General features: G+C 43.5%; 1 protein-coding gene across 9 annotated transcripts in view; it reads left to right on the plus strand.

Annotated features, from left to right (window-relative positions):
- The window catches only part of MARK2 (microtubule affinity regulating kinase 2), a 385,864-nt gene that overhangs the window by 211,597 nt on the left and 152,721 nt on the right, over positions 1-21,546 (plus strand). For all 9 annotated transcript variants that reach the window (XM_063944914.1, XM_063944911.1, XM_063944916.1 and 6 more), the window contains 4 exons: positions 9,363-9,560; positions 11,294-11,347; positions 12,219-12,267; positions 13,295-13,360. In XM_063944914.1, coding sequence (XP_063800984.1) covers positions 9,363-9,560; positions 11,294-11,347; positions 12,219-12,267; positions 13,295-13,360 — 367 coding nt within the window. The remainder of the gene's footprint in view (positions 1-9,362; positions 9,561-11,293; positions 11,348-12,218; positions 12,268-13,294; positions 13,361-21,546) is intronic.

Genomic DNA, 21,546 nt, shown 5'->3' on the forward strand with positions numbered 1-21,546 from the left:
ATGGCGAAACTTTTCACCCATCTGCTATGCAACCCACTATCATGGTAATTCCTAAACTAAATAAAGATCCTGCCTCTTCTAATTATCGACCTATTTCACTGCTTAATGCTGATTTGAAAAACTTTAAGATTCTGGCAACTAGGCTAGGCTCAACCCCCTATTGCCCGACCTTATTCACCCTGATCAAGTAGGCTTTGTCCCATCCAGGCAAGCACTTGATAATACTAGACGCACAGATGTCATACATTCTATAAATATGCACCAGCTTCCTTCTCTTGTGATTGTTCTGGACAACGTAGTGAAGGCCTTTGCATCATAAATGGCCAGAAAAACCTATCAAATGCTTACTATTGGTTTTAGGGGTACATTTTTACACTCTATTAAAGCTCTTTACTTTAATCCTTCTGCTGTGGTCCTTGCTGGTGGATTACTTTCAGATCCCTTTCAAATATCCAGTGGAACCCAACAAGGCTACCTTTTATAACCTCTTATCTTAGCACTCCTTATTGAGCTGCTGGCTGGGAGAATATGTATTAACCCTGATGTCGCTGGTTTGACTGTTGGAGATTTTTAATGCACATTTTATATGTTTGCCGACGATTTTCTTCTTACCTTATCTAAACCACTTACCTCTCTCTTCCCAACCTATTTCGTGAACTGTCTGTATATGGAAATTTGTTGGGCTACAAAATCAATCATAACAAGTCTGAAGTTCTTCCTCTTTAACTTCCAGGGGGGTTTGCAGTCGAAATTTGGTTCTACATGGCAGAAGGACGCATTAAAATATTTTTGGGTCAATATTACTAAAACCTACGACCATCTCTATAAAGCTAATTATACTCCCTTGTTTAAGTCAATTGATGGTGATCTCCTACAATGGAGGACATATATTTCATGGGTTGGGCATATAAACGTCATTAAGATGAACGTTCTACTTACGCTGCTGTATTTGTTTCAACCGCTCCCAGTTGTGGTACCAACTCGAGTCCTTAATCTACTCCAATCCTTTGTAAGTTAATTTGGAATTATAAAAAGCTCTGCATAGGTCGGGATATTTTAACTAGAGACCTTCCGATGGTGGCTTAGGCTTACCCATGATCCTTTGATACTATCATGTTTCTTGCTCAAGTCAATTGGTTGCATGCTCCCAGACTCACTAAAATGCTGGGTTGATCTTGAAAGTGCTATGGCAGATGTCACCTTAATCTCATACCTGCCCTGGTTATTACACAAACATAGACCTCGAGACGCCCTCTAAAGATCTACATTTGCTTTGACGCTCTCTGTCTGGGGCAATATTAATAAGAAATTTGTCCTTTACTCGTAAACATCTCCTCAAACTCCCTTGTGGAATAACCCAACCAGGCCTCTCGCCTGCTATGACATCTGTCTGGCTAACAGCAGGTATCACCTGCTTTTGTCATATTATGGGACAATTTGCCCCGCAGTCATTTGCTGAAGTTCATGGAAAACATAGAATCCCCGACTCCTCCCACTGCCAGTATTTACAAAATTGCCTTTTTCTCACCTCCTCGCTCTCTGCTCTTCTGCCTCAAAATCCATGTCTAGTAGAAAGGCTATGCATAAACCAACCTAATGATAGGGGTACTATATCTTTTCTATACCACTCTATTCTGCCATAGGAGTCCTGCTCACTCCCTTCCCATGAACTTGCCTGGGAGGCAGATTTAGGATACCCACTGGTGGTTGATGCTTGGGAAGTAATATCTCGCTATCTCAAAATGTTCTATTAGTGTAGCTATCCAAGAAAACTCATATATAAAGTGTTTGCCAGATGGTACTTAGTCCCTGTGCGCCTTCATCAAATGTATCATATCACTTCTGACCTGAGTTAGAGACATTGTGGCCAAGTTGGCACATTTTTTCATACATGTGGTCCCACCCAAAAATGAATCCATTCTGGAATATGGTCTGCTCTCTTATATTAACAGTTGTAGCTCCCCCTGTCAATCTTCTGCTGTTTGCATCGGTTAACCAACTGTCCAAAAACGCTAATAAACTGATCCTCCACATCTACTGTGCTGACAAATATCAATTGGCACGTAACTGGAAGACACCGGACTCTCCAACTCGTCAGGAACTCCTGAACAGAATTTGGTATATATATAAGATGGAGTACGTCACTAGTCTCCGGAATGATACAGTGGACAAGTTTCATTTAATCTGGTCTCTTTGGTACTCCCAAGCAGAGACCCTTCCTGCCCTTTTGTGAATTGGGATCCATATCTGCACTATCCTTTCCTCTTCTTCCCCCTCTCCCTTTTTCCCAATATCTTGAAATACCATTGAATGTTCCAGTATGTTTACTCTTGCCATTTCTATTGATATTCCTTACTCAATGGGGTCGATTCAATTTGGCAATTTATGAGTAGCGCCGGGAATTGGCTCCCAACGCTATTCAATTCAGCTAAAGTTAAGTCGGCGAAAGCCCGTTCTCGCCGACGTAACAGGTAGTTTTGTCGGGAGAACGGGCATTCTCCGACTTAACTACCCGCGGCGATGCTGATTCCCGACAGAATCAGCCTTGCGCCGGTCGCGCGGCTGCACTTTTGTCGGTTTTCTTCTCTCACCCCCCGGGGATGAGAGAAGAATTCCCGACAATTGCGGGTAACTAGCAGCTGAATTGAATAGCGTCGGGAGCTAATTCCCGGCGCTATTTATAAGTTGCCGAATTGAATCGACCCCAATGTTTGAATTGTTTAAAATACTTTTTGTTGTCTACTATTGCTTTCTATGGTTGTAATTGTGTTTTATTTTTGTTCTTTTGATACTGAGTATGACTCCCTCTAGTACTTACGTACATGTAGCATTCTCTCCTTTGCTGGTTAAATGCTTTTTTTATCTGAATTTGAATTTTTTGAGCTATAGATTTTTCTGATGTTTATCTACACCAAATTAATGATTTAAAAAAAAAAAGAAACAAATACGGGCAGACTCGCAGAAATTCCATTTTGCCCCAGGTATGAAACAAAAGTATACCTACATGACACCACTATTCTCCTATCCTCACATTGACCCTTAGTTTGCGGAAAGCAGTTGTGCTATGATTGCTGATTAGGATGGGTAGTACTCTTAAGTTAGGTACACACTATACAATTATTGTGCCGATTTGGCAATACAAATTTATTGTATCATGTGTATGGAGGATCGTTTTGGCATTTCACAAATAATTCTAGAAAATCTTGCCCACACACACACACCCGAGCGATCAATTTTGCGATCTATCATCCCAAACCAAAAATCTCAGACACAATCTCCTGATATCTAGCAATGTGTGCATTCTCAATAATCTGCCCATATTTCCTATGTTTTCATGTCACTGTCATCCTCCTTGTGGGCGGACATATGAAAATGCAGTGTGGTATGGCAGAAAACCGGTAACTTTAAAAAATAAATCTTAGTTCGTAACGCAAATATTGGTGCCAACAATCCCGAAAAATCATCTTATTGTCGGGCCGTCAAAAATAATAATCTGACAGTGTGTACCTAGCTTAAATTGTTCTCATTGCCTCATTCTGTAGTCATTGCCGACTTTAAAAGAGCCTACATTGTGTTCTCTTACTCGTCCAATCTTCTTATATCATTTTTTTCTGACAATTGTATGTATATTCTCTTTCTGTTTGGACATGCTATGCTTGCTATTTTTTCCTGGATTTTTTTTTTTTTTTTGGTGCTTAAGAGCCACTCGTTGCCTGGAGCAGAGAAGCACATCTTATTTTTTATTTTATCATGCCATTCATAATAGGCAGTGCTGTACAGTGATTATCTAATCGTGCACAGCAATCTGTGGTCCATGTAAGCTTACATTCTAAATTCCCTACCACATGCAACTTGAGAGTCCATTTTGTCTGAAGCCAGTTAACCTATCAGTATAGGTTTTAGACTGTGGGAGAAAATTGGAGCACCCAAAGATAAAAAAAAACAAAAAAAAAAAACATGCAAACGAACAGGCAACTGACAATCAAACCCACAAATCTCAGTGCTCTGATGCAGCAATACTAACCACTGTGCCACTGAGCTCTGTTGTAGTGCAGTGTATAGAGTTTAAGGCTCATTTTTTTATCACAGAAAAGAGCAGCATTTTTTTTCTTTGAGCTCGGTTGTACGAAAGTTTCAGTAGGAATATTAATTCCAGTTGTTTAATGGAAACTCCTTACCTTCATTGCATCCTTTTCATGTGGGAATCTTACTTTCTTTTTTCTTGTGCCTCCACCATTACTCACCTGTTAATGCTGCTGTTGCGGAATGTTAGTTATGTGAGGATAGAGTGGTCAGTGAAATTCCTCTTGGTGTACAGTATGTACGTAATAAATATGGCCCTAAATTGAACAAATCAGAGTTTATTACGGACCTATCAACTGAGCCAGGTTAAGGCAGCCAGTACTAACATTTCTCTCCTATACCAGCTGTTCGATCTGATAGTTCATACCTGCATTTTGGTGATGATTGCAGTGCAGGATGTCACGGCCCATTCTGAAAGACAGTACAGGCAGAATGGAAGAGTTGCACAGCACCTTCAGTTCTTACTATTTAAAGATCAAAATATTGAAATCCCACAGGTATAGACTTTAATCTGAGTATATGTTTTGAGTTATATTTCTAATAGCTTAGGTATTTGCTTTTATTTTTTTCCCCAACTGACCTTTGTGACAGGAAATAAGCTCATAATAGCTGTATTTTAATGTTTTATTGTGAAATTGCTATGGCAGAAAGGATCCATGGTGTCCTGTGGTTCCTTACCATTGTATTTGCAATAATTGGTAAATACCTTCGGTGACATCACTCTCCTCTAATGATGTTTTGGAAATAAACCTTAAGGTCTAAGCGGATTACTGTACTGCTTGAGCATGTGGATATGACAACTCTCACTTGCAAGAGACTGCTTGCTACACTTGAAATGCAACCAGTCATCTGTTACAGCAGATTCTGTTCTTGGGATAGTCAGCACCTAACCGTTTAGTATCACTTATCTAACTGGGTTGATTTTGTTCTTTTTTTAAATTAATTGCTGGCTACTTTGGGGCTGTAAGCAGATTGACTTGTGTAAATGAAATACTTTGTTACTTGAGGAATTGTGTATGCCTAAAGTGTCTGCATTTATTTGAATGGGATTGTAAAGAAAAATATTTTAGAATGCCTCGGATTATTTTCTTTAGAAAACTCAAGTTACATGGGATAGTACATAGAACTGATTCTCTACACTCCTGGACGTGGTACAAAGGGGGAAGGGATTCCCTATTGTATGAGGTGATGTTTTTATTGTTTAAAAAAAAAAAAAAAAAAAAAAAAGTTACCAACCGCTTATTTTGTATACTGTGTTTCTCCCTGACATGAAATGTGCTTCATTTTGTTTGTGTTTTCTCCTCTCATGTAAGTGGCCCTTATTAAGTAGATGTGTCGTGTTATATAAACAAAAATGCTTGGAAATAGTTTTTGAGCTTGTTCTGAAATTAATGATTTTTGGGTTTATTGGTGCTGAAAATTGTTTTGCACTGTTGTACATTGTTAAAGTGCTAAGGGGTATATGCAATTCACGGCGAATCGCGGCAAATTATCGCCGTTTTTAAATTCGACACAATTCGACAGGTGAATTCCGGCAGGTGGCTGCCGGAATTCACCATATTCAATGAAAAACGGATTCGACAGTCCCGCGGGCGAAAAACGGGCGATTTGCCGGATTTTGCCGCGATTTGAAAAAACGGGAAAAACACGAAAAAAAAATGGCGTGGGGTCCCCCCTCCAAAGCATAACCAGCCTCGGGCTCTTCGAGCTGGTCCTGGTTCCAAAAATGCGGGGGGAAAATTGGGCAGGGATCCCCCGTATTTTTAAAACCAGCACCGGGCTCTGCGCCTGGTGCTGGTGCAAAAAATACGGGGGACAAAAAGAGTAGGGGTCCCCCGTATTTTTTACACCAGCATCGGGCTCCACTAGCTGGACAGATAATGCCACAGCCGGGGGTCACTTTTATGCAGTGCCCTGCGGCCGTGGCATTAAATATCCAACTAGTCACCCCTGGCCGGGGTACCCTGGGGGAGTGGGGACCCCTTCAATCAAGGGGTCCCCCCCCCCCCCCCCAGCCACCCAAGGGCCAGGGGTGAAGCCCGAGGCTGTCCCCCCCATCCAATGGCTGCGGATGGGAGGCTGATAGCCTAGAGTAAAATGACAAGAATATTGTTTTTTCCAGAAGAACTACAAGTCCCAGCAAGCCTCCCCCGCAAGCTGGTACTTGGAGAACCACAAGTACCAGCATGCGGGAGAAAAACGGGCCCGCTGGTACCTGTAGTTCTACTGGAAAAAAAATACCCAAATAAAAACAGGACACAGACACCGTGACAGTAAAACTTTATTACACACTGCCGACACACACATACTTACCTATGTTGACACGCCGACTGCCACGGTCTCCGACGATCCGAGGGTACCTGTGAAAAAAATTATACTCACCTTCCAGCGTCCAGAGATAAATCCACGTCCAGAGTATAATCCACGTACTTGTTAAAAAAACAAACCGCATAACCGACCATGCCGGACTGAAAGGGGTCCCATATTGACACATGAGACCCCTTACCCCGAATGCCGGGACACCACGTGACTCCTGTCACTGAAGTCCCTTCAGCCAATCAGGAAGCGCTACTTCCGTGGCGCTCACCTGATTGGCTGTGCGCTGTCTGTGCTGTGACAGCGCATCGCACAGCTCGGTCCATTAGTTTCAATGGTGGGAACTTTGCCGTCAGCGGTGGGGTTACCCGCGGTCAGCCGCTGACCGGCGGGTGACCTCACCGCTAGCCGCTAAGTTCCCACCATTAAATATAATGGACGGAGCTGTGCGAAGCGCTGTCACAGCACAGACAGCGAACAGCCAATCAGGTGAGCGCCACGGAAGTAGCGCTTCCTGATTGGCTGAAGGGACTTCAGTGACAGGAGTCACGTGGTGTCCCGGCATTCGGGGTAAGGGGTCTCATGTGTCAGCATGGGACCCCTTTCAGTCCGGTGGTCCGTGTGTCCGTTTTCTTTTTTTGCCAAGTACGTGGATGTATCTCTGGACGTGGATGTACCTCTGGACGCTGGACGGTGAGTATAATTTTTTTCACAGGTACCCTCGGATCGTCGGAGACCGTGGCAGTCGGCGTGTCAACATAGGTAAGTATGTGTGTGTCGGCAGTGTGTAATAAAGTTTTACTGTCACGGTGTCTGTGTCCTGTTTTTATTTGGGTATTTTTTTTCCAGTAGAACTACAGGTACCAGCGGGCCCGTTTTTCTCCCGCATGCTGGTACTTGTGGTTCTCCAAGTACCAGCTTGCGGGGGAGGCTTGCTGGGACTTGTAGTACTACTGGAAAAAACAATATTCTTGTCATTTTACTCAAGGCTATCAGCCTCCCATCCGCAGCCCTTGGATGGGGCGGACAGCCTCGGGCTTCACCCCTGGCCCTTGGGTGGCTGGGGGGGGGGACCCCTTGATTGAAGGGGTCCCCACTCCCCCAGGGTACCCCGGCCAGGGGTGACTAGTTGGATATTTAATGCCACGGCCGCAGGGCACTGTATAAAAGTGACCCCCCGGCTGTGGCATTATCTGTCCAGCTAGTGGAGCCCGATGCTGGTGTGAAAAATACGGGGGACCCCTGCTCTTTTTGTCCCCCGTATTTTTTGCACCAGCACCAGGCGCAGAGCCCGGTGCTGGTTTTAAAAATACGGGGGATCCCTGCCCAATTTTTCCCCGCATTTTTAGAACCAGGACCAGCTCGAAGAGCCCGAGGCTGGTTATCCTTTGGAGGGGGGACCCCACGCCATTTTTTTTTTAAATTTTCCCGTTCCAGCACTCTAAAAATAATAATAATAATAATAATATTTTAAAAAATATATAAATAATACTTGTGCCTCCAAAAAAAAAAAAAAAGTACCTAATCCCTTCTAATATAAATAGATATGCTATTCCCCCCAAAAAAACACCAAAAAAACATGTTTAAATTTTTTTTTATTGTTTTCACCCTCCAAAGTGTGGCGGATTGAAAATGACGAATTTACTGTCTAAAAGCACTGCTGTCGAATTTCCAAACTTGAATTGAATATGCTTTTGTCGAATTGCAGCACTTGTATCATTGCAGAAAAGTCGAATTTGCAAAAAGTCGAATTTCAAAAAGTCAAATTTTGAAAGTCCGTTTTTTTGACGGAAAGCACTGAATTGCATTGACAATTTTTTTTTTTTTTGGCGAAAATGACCCGAAATTCGACAATTTCGGGAATTCGACCGCAATTGCATATACCCCTTAAGTGTCTACTTGCAATATATGCTCTATTAGTTACTTTTAGGATCTTTAGTGTATGTTTTTGTGACTTTTTATCTTGTAAAAAGCAAAACAGTGACGTGACACTTGTATAAGCTGTAGCTGTCTGTATTTGACAGATCGCCAGCAGAAATGACAGTCGTTAGAAAATCTGTATTTGGTTTTCATCTGTTCCTGTAATTGTCAGGACTGTAATGTAAAATGTACAAGTAACACTGGCATAATGTATATTTAGTTATTAGACCTTAGAAGAATGCTGATGTCACTTGTGAAATCTTTTGATATTTGCAGTATAGGATGCATAGAGCCTTTGTGCTAATTACATTGTCTTTTTAAAATACTTTGAAAGAAAAATTATTTATCTCCCACGCTTCTCCCTCACATGTCACTGCATTATATCCCAATAGTTATTCAAATTGTATTCTGTGCATTTTGGGCATGGGAGAATACTGGTCTAAATGGAAGAGAATTTCTTTTTTTTTTTTTTTTTTCCTCCACCACCCAATTCAACACTCCCCCGCGCACAAACACACACAAAAGTGACTTGGAACATGCGTGGTAACGTCACATGCTGATGCTTGGCCATATTTGAACAGCATCCCAAATGGTTGTTGGCTCCTGGAGAACCAAATAATTTTTATTTTGTTAATCCACAAGTGCCCTTCACTGGGGAGGACAGCTGTGGCTGGTCCCTCCTAGCCTTATTGTATGTGCATAGGAAGAAATTCACTTGTCTTCTGCAGCAAATTTGTTAAATGCTTTATTTCTATAATTAGAAATGTGTACAGACATCAGAAAAAATCATTGCGCTGTAGGGACTATGTCTTCAAAAATTTAAATTGGTGCTTATGTTCATGAACAAAAAGGACACAATCTACCAAAAAAGTTTGCTCGATCAAAAACGCAAAACGTGTTCCTGCACAGCCAGTCAGTGAAACTAAGAGGGCTGCTTTCAAATCGGTTGTGTGTAAAATTTATGGAACATATAAATATCTTGCAATTTTGATGTTTCTGTTTCACAGGATGGCTAAATCTACCTTTTTTGTTTATTGTTGCAGCCAACCTTGGGTCACGCAGACTCAAAGACGAGCAGTGGGGGTAGCAACAGCAAACCCAATATGCTGAGATGTCGCACATCAATTCCAACCTCTGCAGATGAGCAACCACATATCGGAAACTATCGTCTCCTCAAAACCATCGGCAAAGGCAATTTTGCCAAGGTCAAATTAGCACGCCATGTTCTAACTGGGAAAGAGGTGAGGAAGCACTGTCCCTGGCATGGAAGATAATATTGTTTTGTTCCACAATAACATTATCTGGCTTTTTTTTTTGGGGGGGGGGGGGGGGGGGTGCATTATTGTATTTTAACAAGATGATCATACTGTAGGGTAGTCTTATGTCTGTTAAGACAACACAGACACATAACTGAAAATACATTACAACATACTTTTATATACTTGCCTTGGCCACCTACACTACTCAATACATGTCCTCATTATTGTTTCACTATTGTATCTTCGACCAGATGTGGTATTACCAATAGAGCTGTATTATTTGTTTTGTAATTAAATTTGATCCATACCATGGTAATCTTGCCTCCACATGTTGCAAATGATAGGTGTTAATGATTATTATTATTTTTTGCTGAGGAAAGAAATGGCTGCCTATGAGTTTTCAATTAAAATGCCTTGATGTCTGTCCATGCTGCTGCTCATGACAGACAGAATACCAATCGTTCTCTTCTGGACCTTATTCGGGTAGTTTACACACTGATGTTTTTATGTTTTTCCAAGCTAAACCAGAAAACCTAAATTACACACGTGTGTAAATGTTGAACTGGCTTCAGCCTAAAGAAGTTCACTGTACTGAAATCCGTCTCTTACTAGCAGCAACAGTAAAAAGAAAAGGGATGCTGGAGTATATTCACAAGTGGAAAATGTAATGTACAAGATGCAAAGGAGCAAGCAACGCCATTTAAAAGAAAAAACAAACAAAACAATAAACAAAAACAAAAAAAAAGGTTTCAGCTCAAACTGCTGCAGTTTGTGGTCTGTCATTTTTCTTTTTTATGGAAGCACTGTGCATTAATACATAAAGTATGTTCTTATTAATGCATATGGTATGTCTGTTATCAGTACAGCAGATATTTAAGAATTGCATTCATTGGCCTAATTTAGCATGGGGTATCCAGGGGCTCCTTTGGTTGCACAGGAATCAGACCGTTCACTTTTAATTGCAGATAACCTAGAAGAATAAAAGTGGGTGATTCAGTTGTTTAATGGGCGCCCTAAATTGCATGTACCCTGTCTCTTTAAAAAGTGTGGAATGCAGTAATTTGGAGCCCATTAAAGCCGACTAAAGTGGTGCCTGCTGCACAAAAAGTCCCATTTGGGCACCCGAACGGGACACTGTACATTTCTGCTCGCAGCTTGGGAGGGTTGTGAGAGAAATGTTGATGCTGGCAGCATGCGTGCCCATACGGCAACACGATTGAATTGCTCCCGGGGGGTGCTCTGTTGAGGCTCCCATTAAGCAATTGAATTGCCCCCATGGTGTCACAAATAATCCAGGTAAATAAGGTCTTTGATTGTACAATAGTCTCTAATCAGGGAGTCTAGGCCAATGTGAGGTTATTTTTAATGGTTTCATATTTTTATAAGTACAAGGTAAAATAATATATTGGTAGATTAGTTTATATGGAAATGTAAATTTTGTTTCCACCAATATAACGCATTTCGTTCAGACATGGTGGCAGCAATCAGTGGCATTACAGATTTGTAGTGTTAATTGTAATGAAAATATTTTAACTTCAGTTAAACATGTATGTATGAGAGGGTCCACTGTGAGGGGAAGCTTTAGTGCTCAGCTGCACAGTGTGTTCTTCCAGATGCATCGCAGATTCCACATTGAGTGTGTGCAATAATGGAATATTTGTACGTGTCCCTTTCATTTTAGGCTTTTGCTTAATGTGTACTTTTTTTTTTTTCAGGTCGCAGTAAAAATTATAGACAAAACACAGATGAATAGTTCTAGTTTGCAGAAGGTAAGGAAGGTTTCCTGTAATATGTCCATTTTCTGGGGTACCAACTTGACAGATTTTGTTGGAATTGATTCATTAGCAGAAAGCATTTACCTGGACTTCGCAGAAGACCGATAATCTGGAAGACTGTTGTCTGATCCCCATTTACTATACTGTTTGTATTTTTAGGAATACATACAACCTTCTTCTGGTCAGTGACAACCAAGCAGATTACTGTTAGTCATGCCTTCTGGCCCTGTCATAACATTGATTCATGCTACTTGATGTTTGTGCTGTAGATTAGAACATCAATGTTACATAAGCAGGAGACTGGTCTGACAAAGAGAGCTACTACAGCCTAGGCCTTTTTGTTCCGTTTTTTTTTTATACAAGTACGTCAACGATGTAGATAGTGGGTGGACACCATTAATTTAAATAATGGGTTTCTTTATAACCTTTTCCACCCAAAAGTAGTCATTCGTATTTGACTACCCTTTATGAAGCCTAATGTAGAAAAGGTTGGGAAAAATGGTCTCCTCTTATGGAGTCTATACATTGGTTCAGTTTGCTGAAACTGCTGGAGGACAAATGATGAGAAGCAGATGGCTTCAACATTGTTATGTAGTGGGGAATATGCTCCATCAGAGCCTTATGTCCCAAAATAAAGCATGGATCACCATAAATTAGGGATCTGTCAGGTGGCATAGGAAGTATAGTGCCTCATTTTAAAAAATTAGATGCGTTGTTGGAAAATTAAATTTGTCTTCTGTATCAACATATTTATACAGCCCTTAAATTCTATTGTGGCCCAAAATGTTACATATGACCGATTTTACAGCTGGTCTTCGATCAGTCCACATTTTTCCAAAACCAATTCATCTTGCTATTCCAACAGCTCTTCAGAGAAGTGAAAATCATGAAGGTTCTGAACCACCCTAACATAGGTAAGAGTTCTGGTATTTATCTACAAAGCGTAATGCTTGGATATTAGGATATCCTATGTAACAGGACATTTAAGTAGGGTTTAATGTATAAAAATTGTCAATCTATTCCATTCATGGAATAACAAAAAAATTGTTTTATTTTATTGGTTGCGAAAACTTTTTTCGAAAGCTACAGATAATAGAAAAAAAATTATTTGATAAAGTAAAATGTGTTTTCCGCAAAAACGAAGAATTCAAAAAGTGTAGAGGTTTCTTTTTTTGCATTTTGTTATGTATCCTGCAGGCTTTGCATAACCAAATAGTAAAGAGGCAGAAACAGATTCCTCATATACTCATTTTAACCGTAGTACAGGTTGAGTATCCCGTATCCAAATATTCCGAAATACGGAATTTTTTGAGTGAGACTGAGATAGTGAAACCTTTATTTTCTGATGGCTCAATACACACAAACTTTGTTTAATACACAAAGTTATTAAAAATGTTGTATTAATTGACCTTCAGGTTGTGTGTATTAGGTGTACATGAAACATAAATGAATTGTGTGTATGTACAGAAACTTTGATTAATGCACAAAGTTATTAAAAATATTGTCTAAAATTACCTTCAGGCTGTGTGTATAAAGTGTATATAAAACATAAATGCATTCTGTGCTTAGACTTGGGTCCCATCACCATGATATCTCATTATGGTATGCAATTATTCCAAAATATGGAAAAATCAGATATCCAAAATACTTCTGGTCCCAAGCATTTTGGATATGGGATACTCAACCTGTATTTCTTATCAATATGTAACCTGGATTCTTCAAGTGAAATATTAAAAAACTTAAAATGAATGACTTTATACAGTTCCAGAATAAGGTAATTTGGTATGTTATTTGCATATGTACAGTAGGTGTAACAATTTTCATATCCTATTTTTTGCTTTTTTTGACAAACAATAAAGAAAAGGCAATTTCACACTTGCTACCTAAAGAGTCTGCTTTAACACAAGCCTTCTAATCATATGCCTTCCTGTTTTCTTTCAGTCAAATTATTTGAGGTTATAGAAACTGAGAAGACATTGTACCTGGTCATGGAATATGCTAGTGGAGGTTTGTGTTTGCCAGTTTTGTTGTATTTCACATGTCATGTAACATATATATCAGCATATATCAGTATTCCAAAAACTGAACTCATCTTTGCCCCAATAATAAAGAACATAAGGCATAGCTGCAGGAACCAACACTACTGCATACTACAAGAATTTTACTGCAATTACGCTACAAACGTAACATGGTTAAGGTTCTTCATACGTTGTTTATCATGTCAGTAGTTTTCAGTTGTTGTTTTTTTGTGGTGTTTATAACTGTAACCTTGTAAGAAGTAATCACAGAGTGAGGAACCTAAGAGAGAGTTTTTTTTGGCATTGAGTAGATACTTAGGCTTTCATGTATTTGCTCCTCTATAACTCAAAACTTGTCCCACAATAGAAAAAGAAAAAGAACTAGCGCTAATTTGTGTTTCTCCAATAATAAACGTGGATGGATAAAAATGTAAATATGAATTTATTTAGTATAAAATAAATATACCATAAATGCTTATTCTATAAAAACATGCAAATCGGGCATATAAAAAAAACTGAGAAGTAGAAGTATAATGTAGCTGTTTAGGTAATGTCCACATTGGATCCAGGACTAAAAGAATAAGTGAAAGTCCCCTGGGGAATCTTTATATACAGCTGGTTTTACCTGTGGTGATGGAGTCTCCAAGTGGTTAGATGGTCTCAGCAAGCAAGCTGTGATATTAGGCAGTAACTTGGTCCTTCCAATCAATGTTGTAAAATTATGCAGTCCCACAAGGAAATAATCCAATGGCAAGGAATTGTAGTCAAAAGTCCATATCTGGATCCTCATTCAAGTGGAGCAATGTAGTGGCAGCTTGTAACACTTAACGCATTTCCATAGGCACGGTCACTAGCTTCATCATCAGCTTCTGATGAAGCTAGGTGACCGTGCCTAGGGAAACGCGGTAAGTGTTACAAGCTGCCACTACCAGCAGAAACGAAAGGAGGGCGCTAACCAGAACAGAGGAAAGTGACACCAACCCAACCCAGATAGCACAGCTATCCCAACAACAGAATGGGACCGCAACGTCGGTCCAACCAAACACTTACACAGGTAAGCAGGAACGAAGCACTGAGGTGGGCGCCCAGTATCCACTACGGACTAGGAGATAAGGAATTACCGGTAGGTATTAAATTCCTATTCTCTTACGTCCTAGTGGATACTGGGGTCTTGTACTTTAGTACCATGGGGAAGTCCCAAAGCTCCCAAACGGGCGGGAGAGTGCTGAGACCCCTGTAAAACTGCCTGACCAAACTGAAGGTCATCCCTGGCCAGGGTATCGAACCGATAGAATTTTACAAACGTGTTCGAACCAGACCAAGTCGCAGCTCGGCACAACTATAAGGCCGATACACCCCGGGCAGCCGCCCAGAAAGACCCCCACCGACCTCATCGAGTGGTCCTGAATAGATGTCGGCAAGGGCAGTGCCGCAGAAGTATAAGTCTGTTGAATGGTCTACCGGGGCCAACGAGCAATAGACCAATTGAATGGTCTACCGGTACCAACGAGAATAGACCAATCCTGTAGGCATCATAAAGGACAAACAGTGAGTCAGATTTACCGATGACGGGCCGTCCTTTTGACATAAATCTTCAGAGCCCTGACCACATCCAAGGACTCAGGACCAACAGAAACGTCAGACAACACTGGAACCACAATAGTTTGATTCACATGAAAGGCTGACACCACTTTAGGCAAAAACTGAGGGCAGGTCCTAAGTTTCGCCCTGTCTGCATGAAAAGTCAAATAAGGGCTCTTACAGGATAAGGCCCCTAATTCAGAGACCCGTCTGGCAGACGCCAATGCTAATAACATCACTGTCTTCCAGGTGAGAATCTTTAACTCCACCCTATGTAAGGGTTCAAATCAGGCCGATTGGAGAAAACCACATTGGGGTCCCACGGAGCCATGGGAGGTATAAAAGGTGGTTGCATATGGAGAACACCCTTAAGGAAAGTCTGTACTTCTGGTAACATGGCAAGCTGTTTCTGGAAGAAAATAGAGAGCGCCGAAATCTGGACTTTGAGCCTAAACGTAGGCCCATATCCACTCCCACTTGTAGGAAAAGTAGAAAATGACCAATTCTAAATTCCACGGGAGATACTTTTCTACTTTCACACCAGGAAACATACTTTTTCCAGATACGCAGATGTCTTGACATAACGGTATTCCTGGCCTGGACCATGGTGAAAATAATCTGGGAGGGAAGACGCTTTCTTGCTAGAATTTCCCTCTCAACTTCCAAGCCATCAAACGTAGCCGCTGGAAGTCTGGAAGTCTGGATAGACGAATGGACCTTGCTGCAGAAGGTCGTCGTGAAGCGGCAGAGGCCAGGGATCCTCCAGAGACATGGTCAGGAGGTCCGAGTACCACTCCCGTCGAGGCCAATCCGGGGCATTTAGAAGCCTGAACGCTTTCCCTTCTTAGCCTTTTTAGTACCCTTGGGATCAGCGGTAGAGGAGGGAACAGGTACACAAACTGGTACATCCACGATGTAGTCAGCGCATCCACTGCTACAGCTTGCGGATCCCTTGTCCTGGAACAGTACCGGCATAGCTTCTTGAGTCGAGAAGCCATCAGAACGATCTGAGGACAGGCCCACTGGTGAACTAACTGTTGAAACACCTGGGGATGTAGGTCCCATTACCCCGGATGGAAGTCGTCCCTGCTGAGGAAGTCCGCTTCACAGTTGTCCACTCCTGGAATGAATATGGCTGAGATGGCCCTTGCGTTGGCCGCCGCCTAGAGAAGGATTTTTGAGACCTCTCGCATCGCCGCTCTGCTTCTTGTTCCCCTTTGTCGGTTTATGTACGCCACCGCCGTGGCGTTGTCCGACTGCACCTGGATCGCCTGATCCTTCAGGAGGTGAGAAGCCTGCAGAAGAGCATTGTAAATTGCCCTGAGTTCCAGGATGTTTATCTGCCATGCCGATTTTTTGTCTCGACCATATTCCCTGGAACTGGGCCCCTTGGGTTACAGCCCCCCAATCTCGGAGGCTGGCATTCGTCGTCCGTAGAATCGAGTGGATATTGAAACTCCTGCCTCCTACCAGGTGAGGAACTTGTAGCCACCATAATAGAGAGATCCAGGCTCTCGGAGATAATGTCACTTCCCGATGCATGTGAAGATGAGACCATTTGTCCAGCAGGTCCAGCTGAAAGGGTTGGGCATGAAATCTGCCGTATTGGATTGCCTCATAAGCAGCTACCATCTTGCCAAGTAATTGGATGCAAAGATGAATGGATACCTTGCGAGGACTGAGCACCGTGCGAACCATAGCCTGGATAGTCAAGGCCTTTTCCATCGTGAGAAACACCTTTTAAGACACTGTATCCAGTATCATCCCCAGGAACTGACCTGATCGCACGCTACACTTCTTCGCAGCCATGCGATCAGGTCGGAACTGCGCATGCGAAACTCCGCATTGCGCAGGCGCGTCGTTGCCCGGCGACGGCCATCACCAGGCAGTGACGCCGCAAGGGAAGAAAGCGGTCGCAGCGGCAAACGCAAGAAGATTGACGGGAGGAAGGCGGAACTGGGCGTCAACTCACCGTTTTCAGGGAGTGGTGTGTCCAACGCAGGCGTGTCCCGGCGTTTGGAGGGCGGTTGTCTGACGTCAATTCCGGGATCTGCATCGCTGGATCGATTGCACAGGGTAAGTAACTCTTACCCCGGTCTTCTTTTACAGGAAACTTTTTTTGCATAGCAGGGCTGCACAAGCGTTCGCAGCCCTGCTATGCAGAAATACAATCCCCCCATAGGCAGCGTCTAGTTGATTGCACGGGCAACAAAAAGTTGCTACGTGCGATCAACTTGGAATGACCCCCTATGTTCACTCCCATCATGCGCAGTTGCAACATCATCTCTGCCATAACTTTGGTGAAGACCCCTGGAGCTGTGGATGAATCGGAAGGGTAAAGCCTGAAACTGGAAGTGGTCTTCCAATATGGCGAACCCTGAGGTAAGCCTGATGTGGTGGCCACATGGGAATGTGTAGGTAAGCATCCTTGACGTCCAAAGACACCAGGAACTCCCCCTCCTCCAGAGTGGACACCACCGCCTGCAGGGATTCCATCTTGAATTTGAACACACGCAGATACGGGTTTAGAGACTTCAGGTTCAAGATGGTTCGCACCAAACCGTCTGGTTTGGGAACGACAAAGACTGGAGTAAAAACCCCTGTTGCGTAACGGAGGAGGTACAGGAACTACCACCCCTACCTGTAAAAGTTTTTGAATAGCCTTGCGCAAGGTAACTTTTGGTGCGGGTAAAGCTGGTAAGCCTGACTTGAAAACCCTGTGAGGAGGGAGTGCTTGAAATTCCAGCCGGTATCACTGGGAAATTAGGTCCCTCACCCAAGAATCCCAGCAGGACTCCGCCCACACGTGGGTGAATTGTTGAAGGCGAGCACCTACCTGAAAGTCACCTTGTCGCTGGGGCCAATCGTCACGCGGAAGGCTTTGCGGCAGGGGATCCCGGTGGTCTGGTCTAGGGAGACAGCAGGTGCAGGTTTACAGGACTTACCACGAGATCCTCTGGAAGTGATGGAGACCCCTCGGGCCTTGCCTCTGAACCTTGCCACATAAAAGGACTGCAAGGAGTGTCCTGTGTAAGGACGTCTAGCAGGCAGCGTAGCAGACGGCAGATAAGTAGACTTACCCGCCGTTGCTTGGAAGATCCATTTATTTAGTTTGTTGCCAAACAGCATCACCTGTAAAGGGAAGATTTTCTACACGCTTTTTAGAATCAGCATCTGCAGAACACTGACACAACCACAGAGCTCTGCGCACCGAAACAGCCATAGCAGTAGTGTGGCCATTAATCTTACACAACTCCTTTAATAGCCTTGCTCATAAAATTTGCAGCATCCTCTATATTTTGCAGCAGAGTAACTACCTCATCTCGGGGCAAAGAGTCCAAACTGTCGATAACATTATCAGACCACTTGACTATTGCCCTGGAAATCCACCCACAAACAATTATGGGGCGTTGAGCAGCGCATTTGCTGTATATACTGCTTAGAGCGTGGTCTCCAATCTTATGGTCAGCTGGCTCTTTTATGGTTATAGCTCCTGGCCCCGGCAGTACCAATTCCTTAGACAGTCTGGACTGCCGTATCGACTGACGGGAGGTTTTCCCATACCTTCCTGTCCTCACTGGGAAAGGGAAAAGTAGTTAAAAACCTCTGAGGAAATTTAATTTCTCTAACGTCCTAAGTGGATGCTGGGGACTCCGTAAGGACCATGGGGAATAGCGGCTCCGCAGGAGACTGGGCACATCTAAAGAAAGCTTTAGGACTAACTGGTGTGCACTGGCTCCTCCCCCTATGACCCTCCTCCAAGCCTCAGTTAGATTTCTGTGCCCGACGAGAAGGGTGCACACTAGGGGCTCTCCTGAGCTCTTTGTGAAAGTTTTAGTTTAGGTTTATTATTTTCAGCGAGACCTGCTGGCAACAGGCTCACTGCATCGAGGGACTAAGGGGAGAAGAAACGAACTCACCTGCGTGCAGAGTGGATTGGGTTTCTTAGGCTACTGGACATTAGCTCCAGAGGGACGATCACAGGTTCAGCCTGGATGGGTCCCGGAGCCGCGCCGCCGGCCCCCTTACAGAGCAAGAAGAGCGAAGAGGTCCGGAAAATCGGCGGCAGAAGACGATCCTGTCTTCAGATAAGGTAGCGCACAGCACCGCAGCTGTGCGCCATTGCTCTCAGCACACTTCACACTCCGGTCACTGAGGGTGCAGGGCGCTGGGGGGGCAGCGCCCTGAGACGCAATAAATCGATAAAAACCTTATATGGCTAAAATAAATGCATCACATATAACTCCTGGGCTATATGGATGCATTTAACCCCTGCCAAAACATACAGAAAAACGGATGATAAGGACGCCGAGAAAGGGGCGGAGCCTATCTCCTCAGCACACTGGCGCCATTTTCCCTCACAGCTCAGTTGGAGGGAAGCTCCCTGGCTCTCCCCTGCAGTCACTACACTACAGAAAGGGGTTAAAAAAGAGAGGGGGGCACAAATTAGGCGCAGTATAAACAATACAGCAGCTATAAAGGGAAAAACACTTATATAAGGTTATCCCTGTATATATATATATATATAGCGCTCTGGTGTGTGCTGGCAAACTCTCCCTCTGTCTCCCCAAAGGGCTAGTGGGGTCCTGTCCTCTATCAGAGCATTCCCTGTGTGTGTGCTGTGTGTCGGTACGTTTGTGTCGACATGTATGAGGAGAAAAATGATGTGGAGACGGAGTAGTGTGTCTGTAATAGTGTTGTCACCCCCTAGGGGGTCGACGCCTGAGTGGATGTACTGTTGAAATTGCGTGACAGTGTCAACTTTGTATTAAAGACAGTGGTTGACATGAGACAGCCGGCTACTCAGCTTGTGCATGTCCAGACGTCTCATACAGGGGCTCTAAAGCGCCCGTTACCTCAGATACAGACGCCGACACGGATACTGACTCCTGTGTCGACGGTGAAGAGACAACCGTGATTTCCAATAGGGTCACACATTGCATGATTGAGGCAATGGAAAATGTTTACACTTTTCTGGTAATATGAATACCACCAAAAAAAGGGGTATTATGTTTGGTGAGGAAAAACTTCCTGTAGTTTTCCTGAATCTGAGATATAAAATGAGGTGTGTGATGATGCGTGGGTTTCCCCCCGATAACAATTGATAATTTCTAAAAAGTTATTGGCAGTATACCTTTTCCCGCCAGAGGTTAGGGTGCGTTGGGAAACACCCCCTAAGGGGGATAAGGCGCTCACACGCTTGTAAGAACAAGGGCTCTATCCTCTCCTGAGATGGCCGCCCTTAAGGATCCTGCTGATAGAAAGCAGGAGGGTATCCTAAAATGTATTTACACACATACTGGTGTTATACTGCGACCAGCAATCGCCTCAGCCTGGATGTGCAGTGCTGGGTTGGCGTGGTCGGATTCCCTGTCTGGAAATATTGATATCCTAGATAAGGACAGTATATTATTGCCTATAGAGCAATTAAAAGATGCATTTCTATATATGCATGATGCACAGCGGAATGTTTGCCGACTGGCATCAAGTATAAGTGCGTTGTCCAATTCTACCAGTAAAATGGTCAGGTGATGCGGATTCCAAACGGCATTTGGAAGTATTGCCTTACAAAAAAAAGGGGATGTACCCCTGGTCGCCTCTCAAAATAAGACGCCGTATTATCAGGCGCAGTCCTGGTTGGCAAGCGGACAAAAGGGTTCCTCTTTTCTGCACGTGACAGAGGGAGAGGAAAATGGCTGCAGAGATTAGCCAGTTCCCAGGAACAGAAACCCTTTTCTGCCTCTGCAAAGCCCTCAGTATGTCGCTAGGGCTTTACAAGTTCAGGCACGGTGGGGGCCCGTTCTCAATGAATTTCAGTGCGCAGTGGGCTCACTCGCAAGTAGACCCCTGGATCCTTCAGGTAATATTTTCAGGGGTACAAATTGGAATTCGAGACATATTCCCCTCGCCGTTTCCAAAAGTCTGTTTTACCGACGTCTCCCGCTGACAGGGAGGCAGTTTTGGAAGCCATTCACAAGCTGTATTCCCAGCAGGTGATAATTAAGGTACCCCTCCTGCAACAGGGAACGGGGTATTATTCCACACTATTGTGGTACCGAAGCCAGACGGCTCGGTGAGACCGATTTTAAAATCTAAAATCTTTGAACACTTACATACAGAGGTTCAAATTCAAAATTGAGTCACTCAGAGCAGTGATTGCAAACCTGGAAGAAGGGGACTACATGAGGTCTCGGGACATCAAGGATGCTTACCTTCATGTCAAAATTTACCCTTCTCACCAAGGGTATCTCAGGTTATGGTACAGAACTGTCACTATCAGTTCAGACGCTGCCGTAGGGATGGGCCACGGCACCCCGGGTCTTTACTGAAGTAATGACCGAAATGATGATATTCCTTCGAAGGAAGGGAATTTTAGTTATCCTTTACTTGGACGATTCCCTGATAAGGGTAAGATCCAGGGAACAGCTGGAGATCGGTGTAGCACTATCTCAGGTAGTGTTGCGGCAGCACGATTGGATTCTCAATATTCCAAAATCGCAGCTGGTTCCGACGACTTGTCTTCTGTTCCTAGGGATGATCCTGGACACAGTCCAGAAAGAAGGTGTTTCTCCCGGAGGAGAAAGCCAGGGAGTT

This window comes from Pseudophryne corroboree, chromosome 11 (assembly GCF_028390025.1).
Source record: "Pseudophryne corroboree isolate aPseCor3 chromosome 11, aPseCor3.hap2, whole genome shotgun sequence".
Lineage (NCBI taxonomy): Eukaryota > Metazoa > Chordata > Amphibia > Anura > Myobatrachidae > Pseudophryne > Pseudophryne corroboree.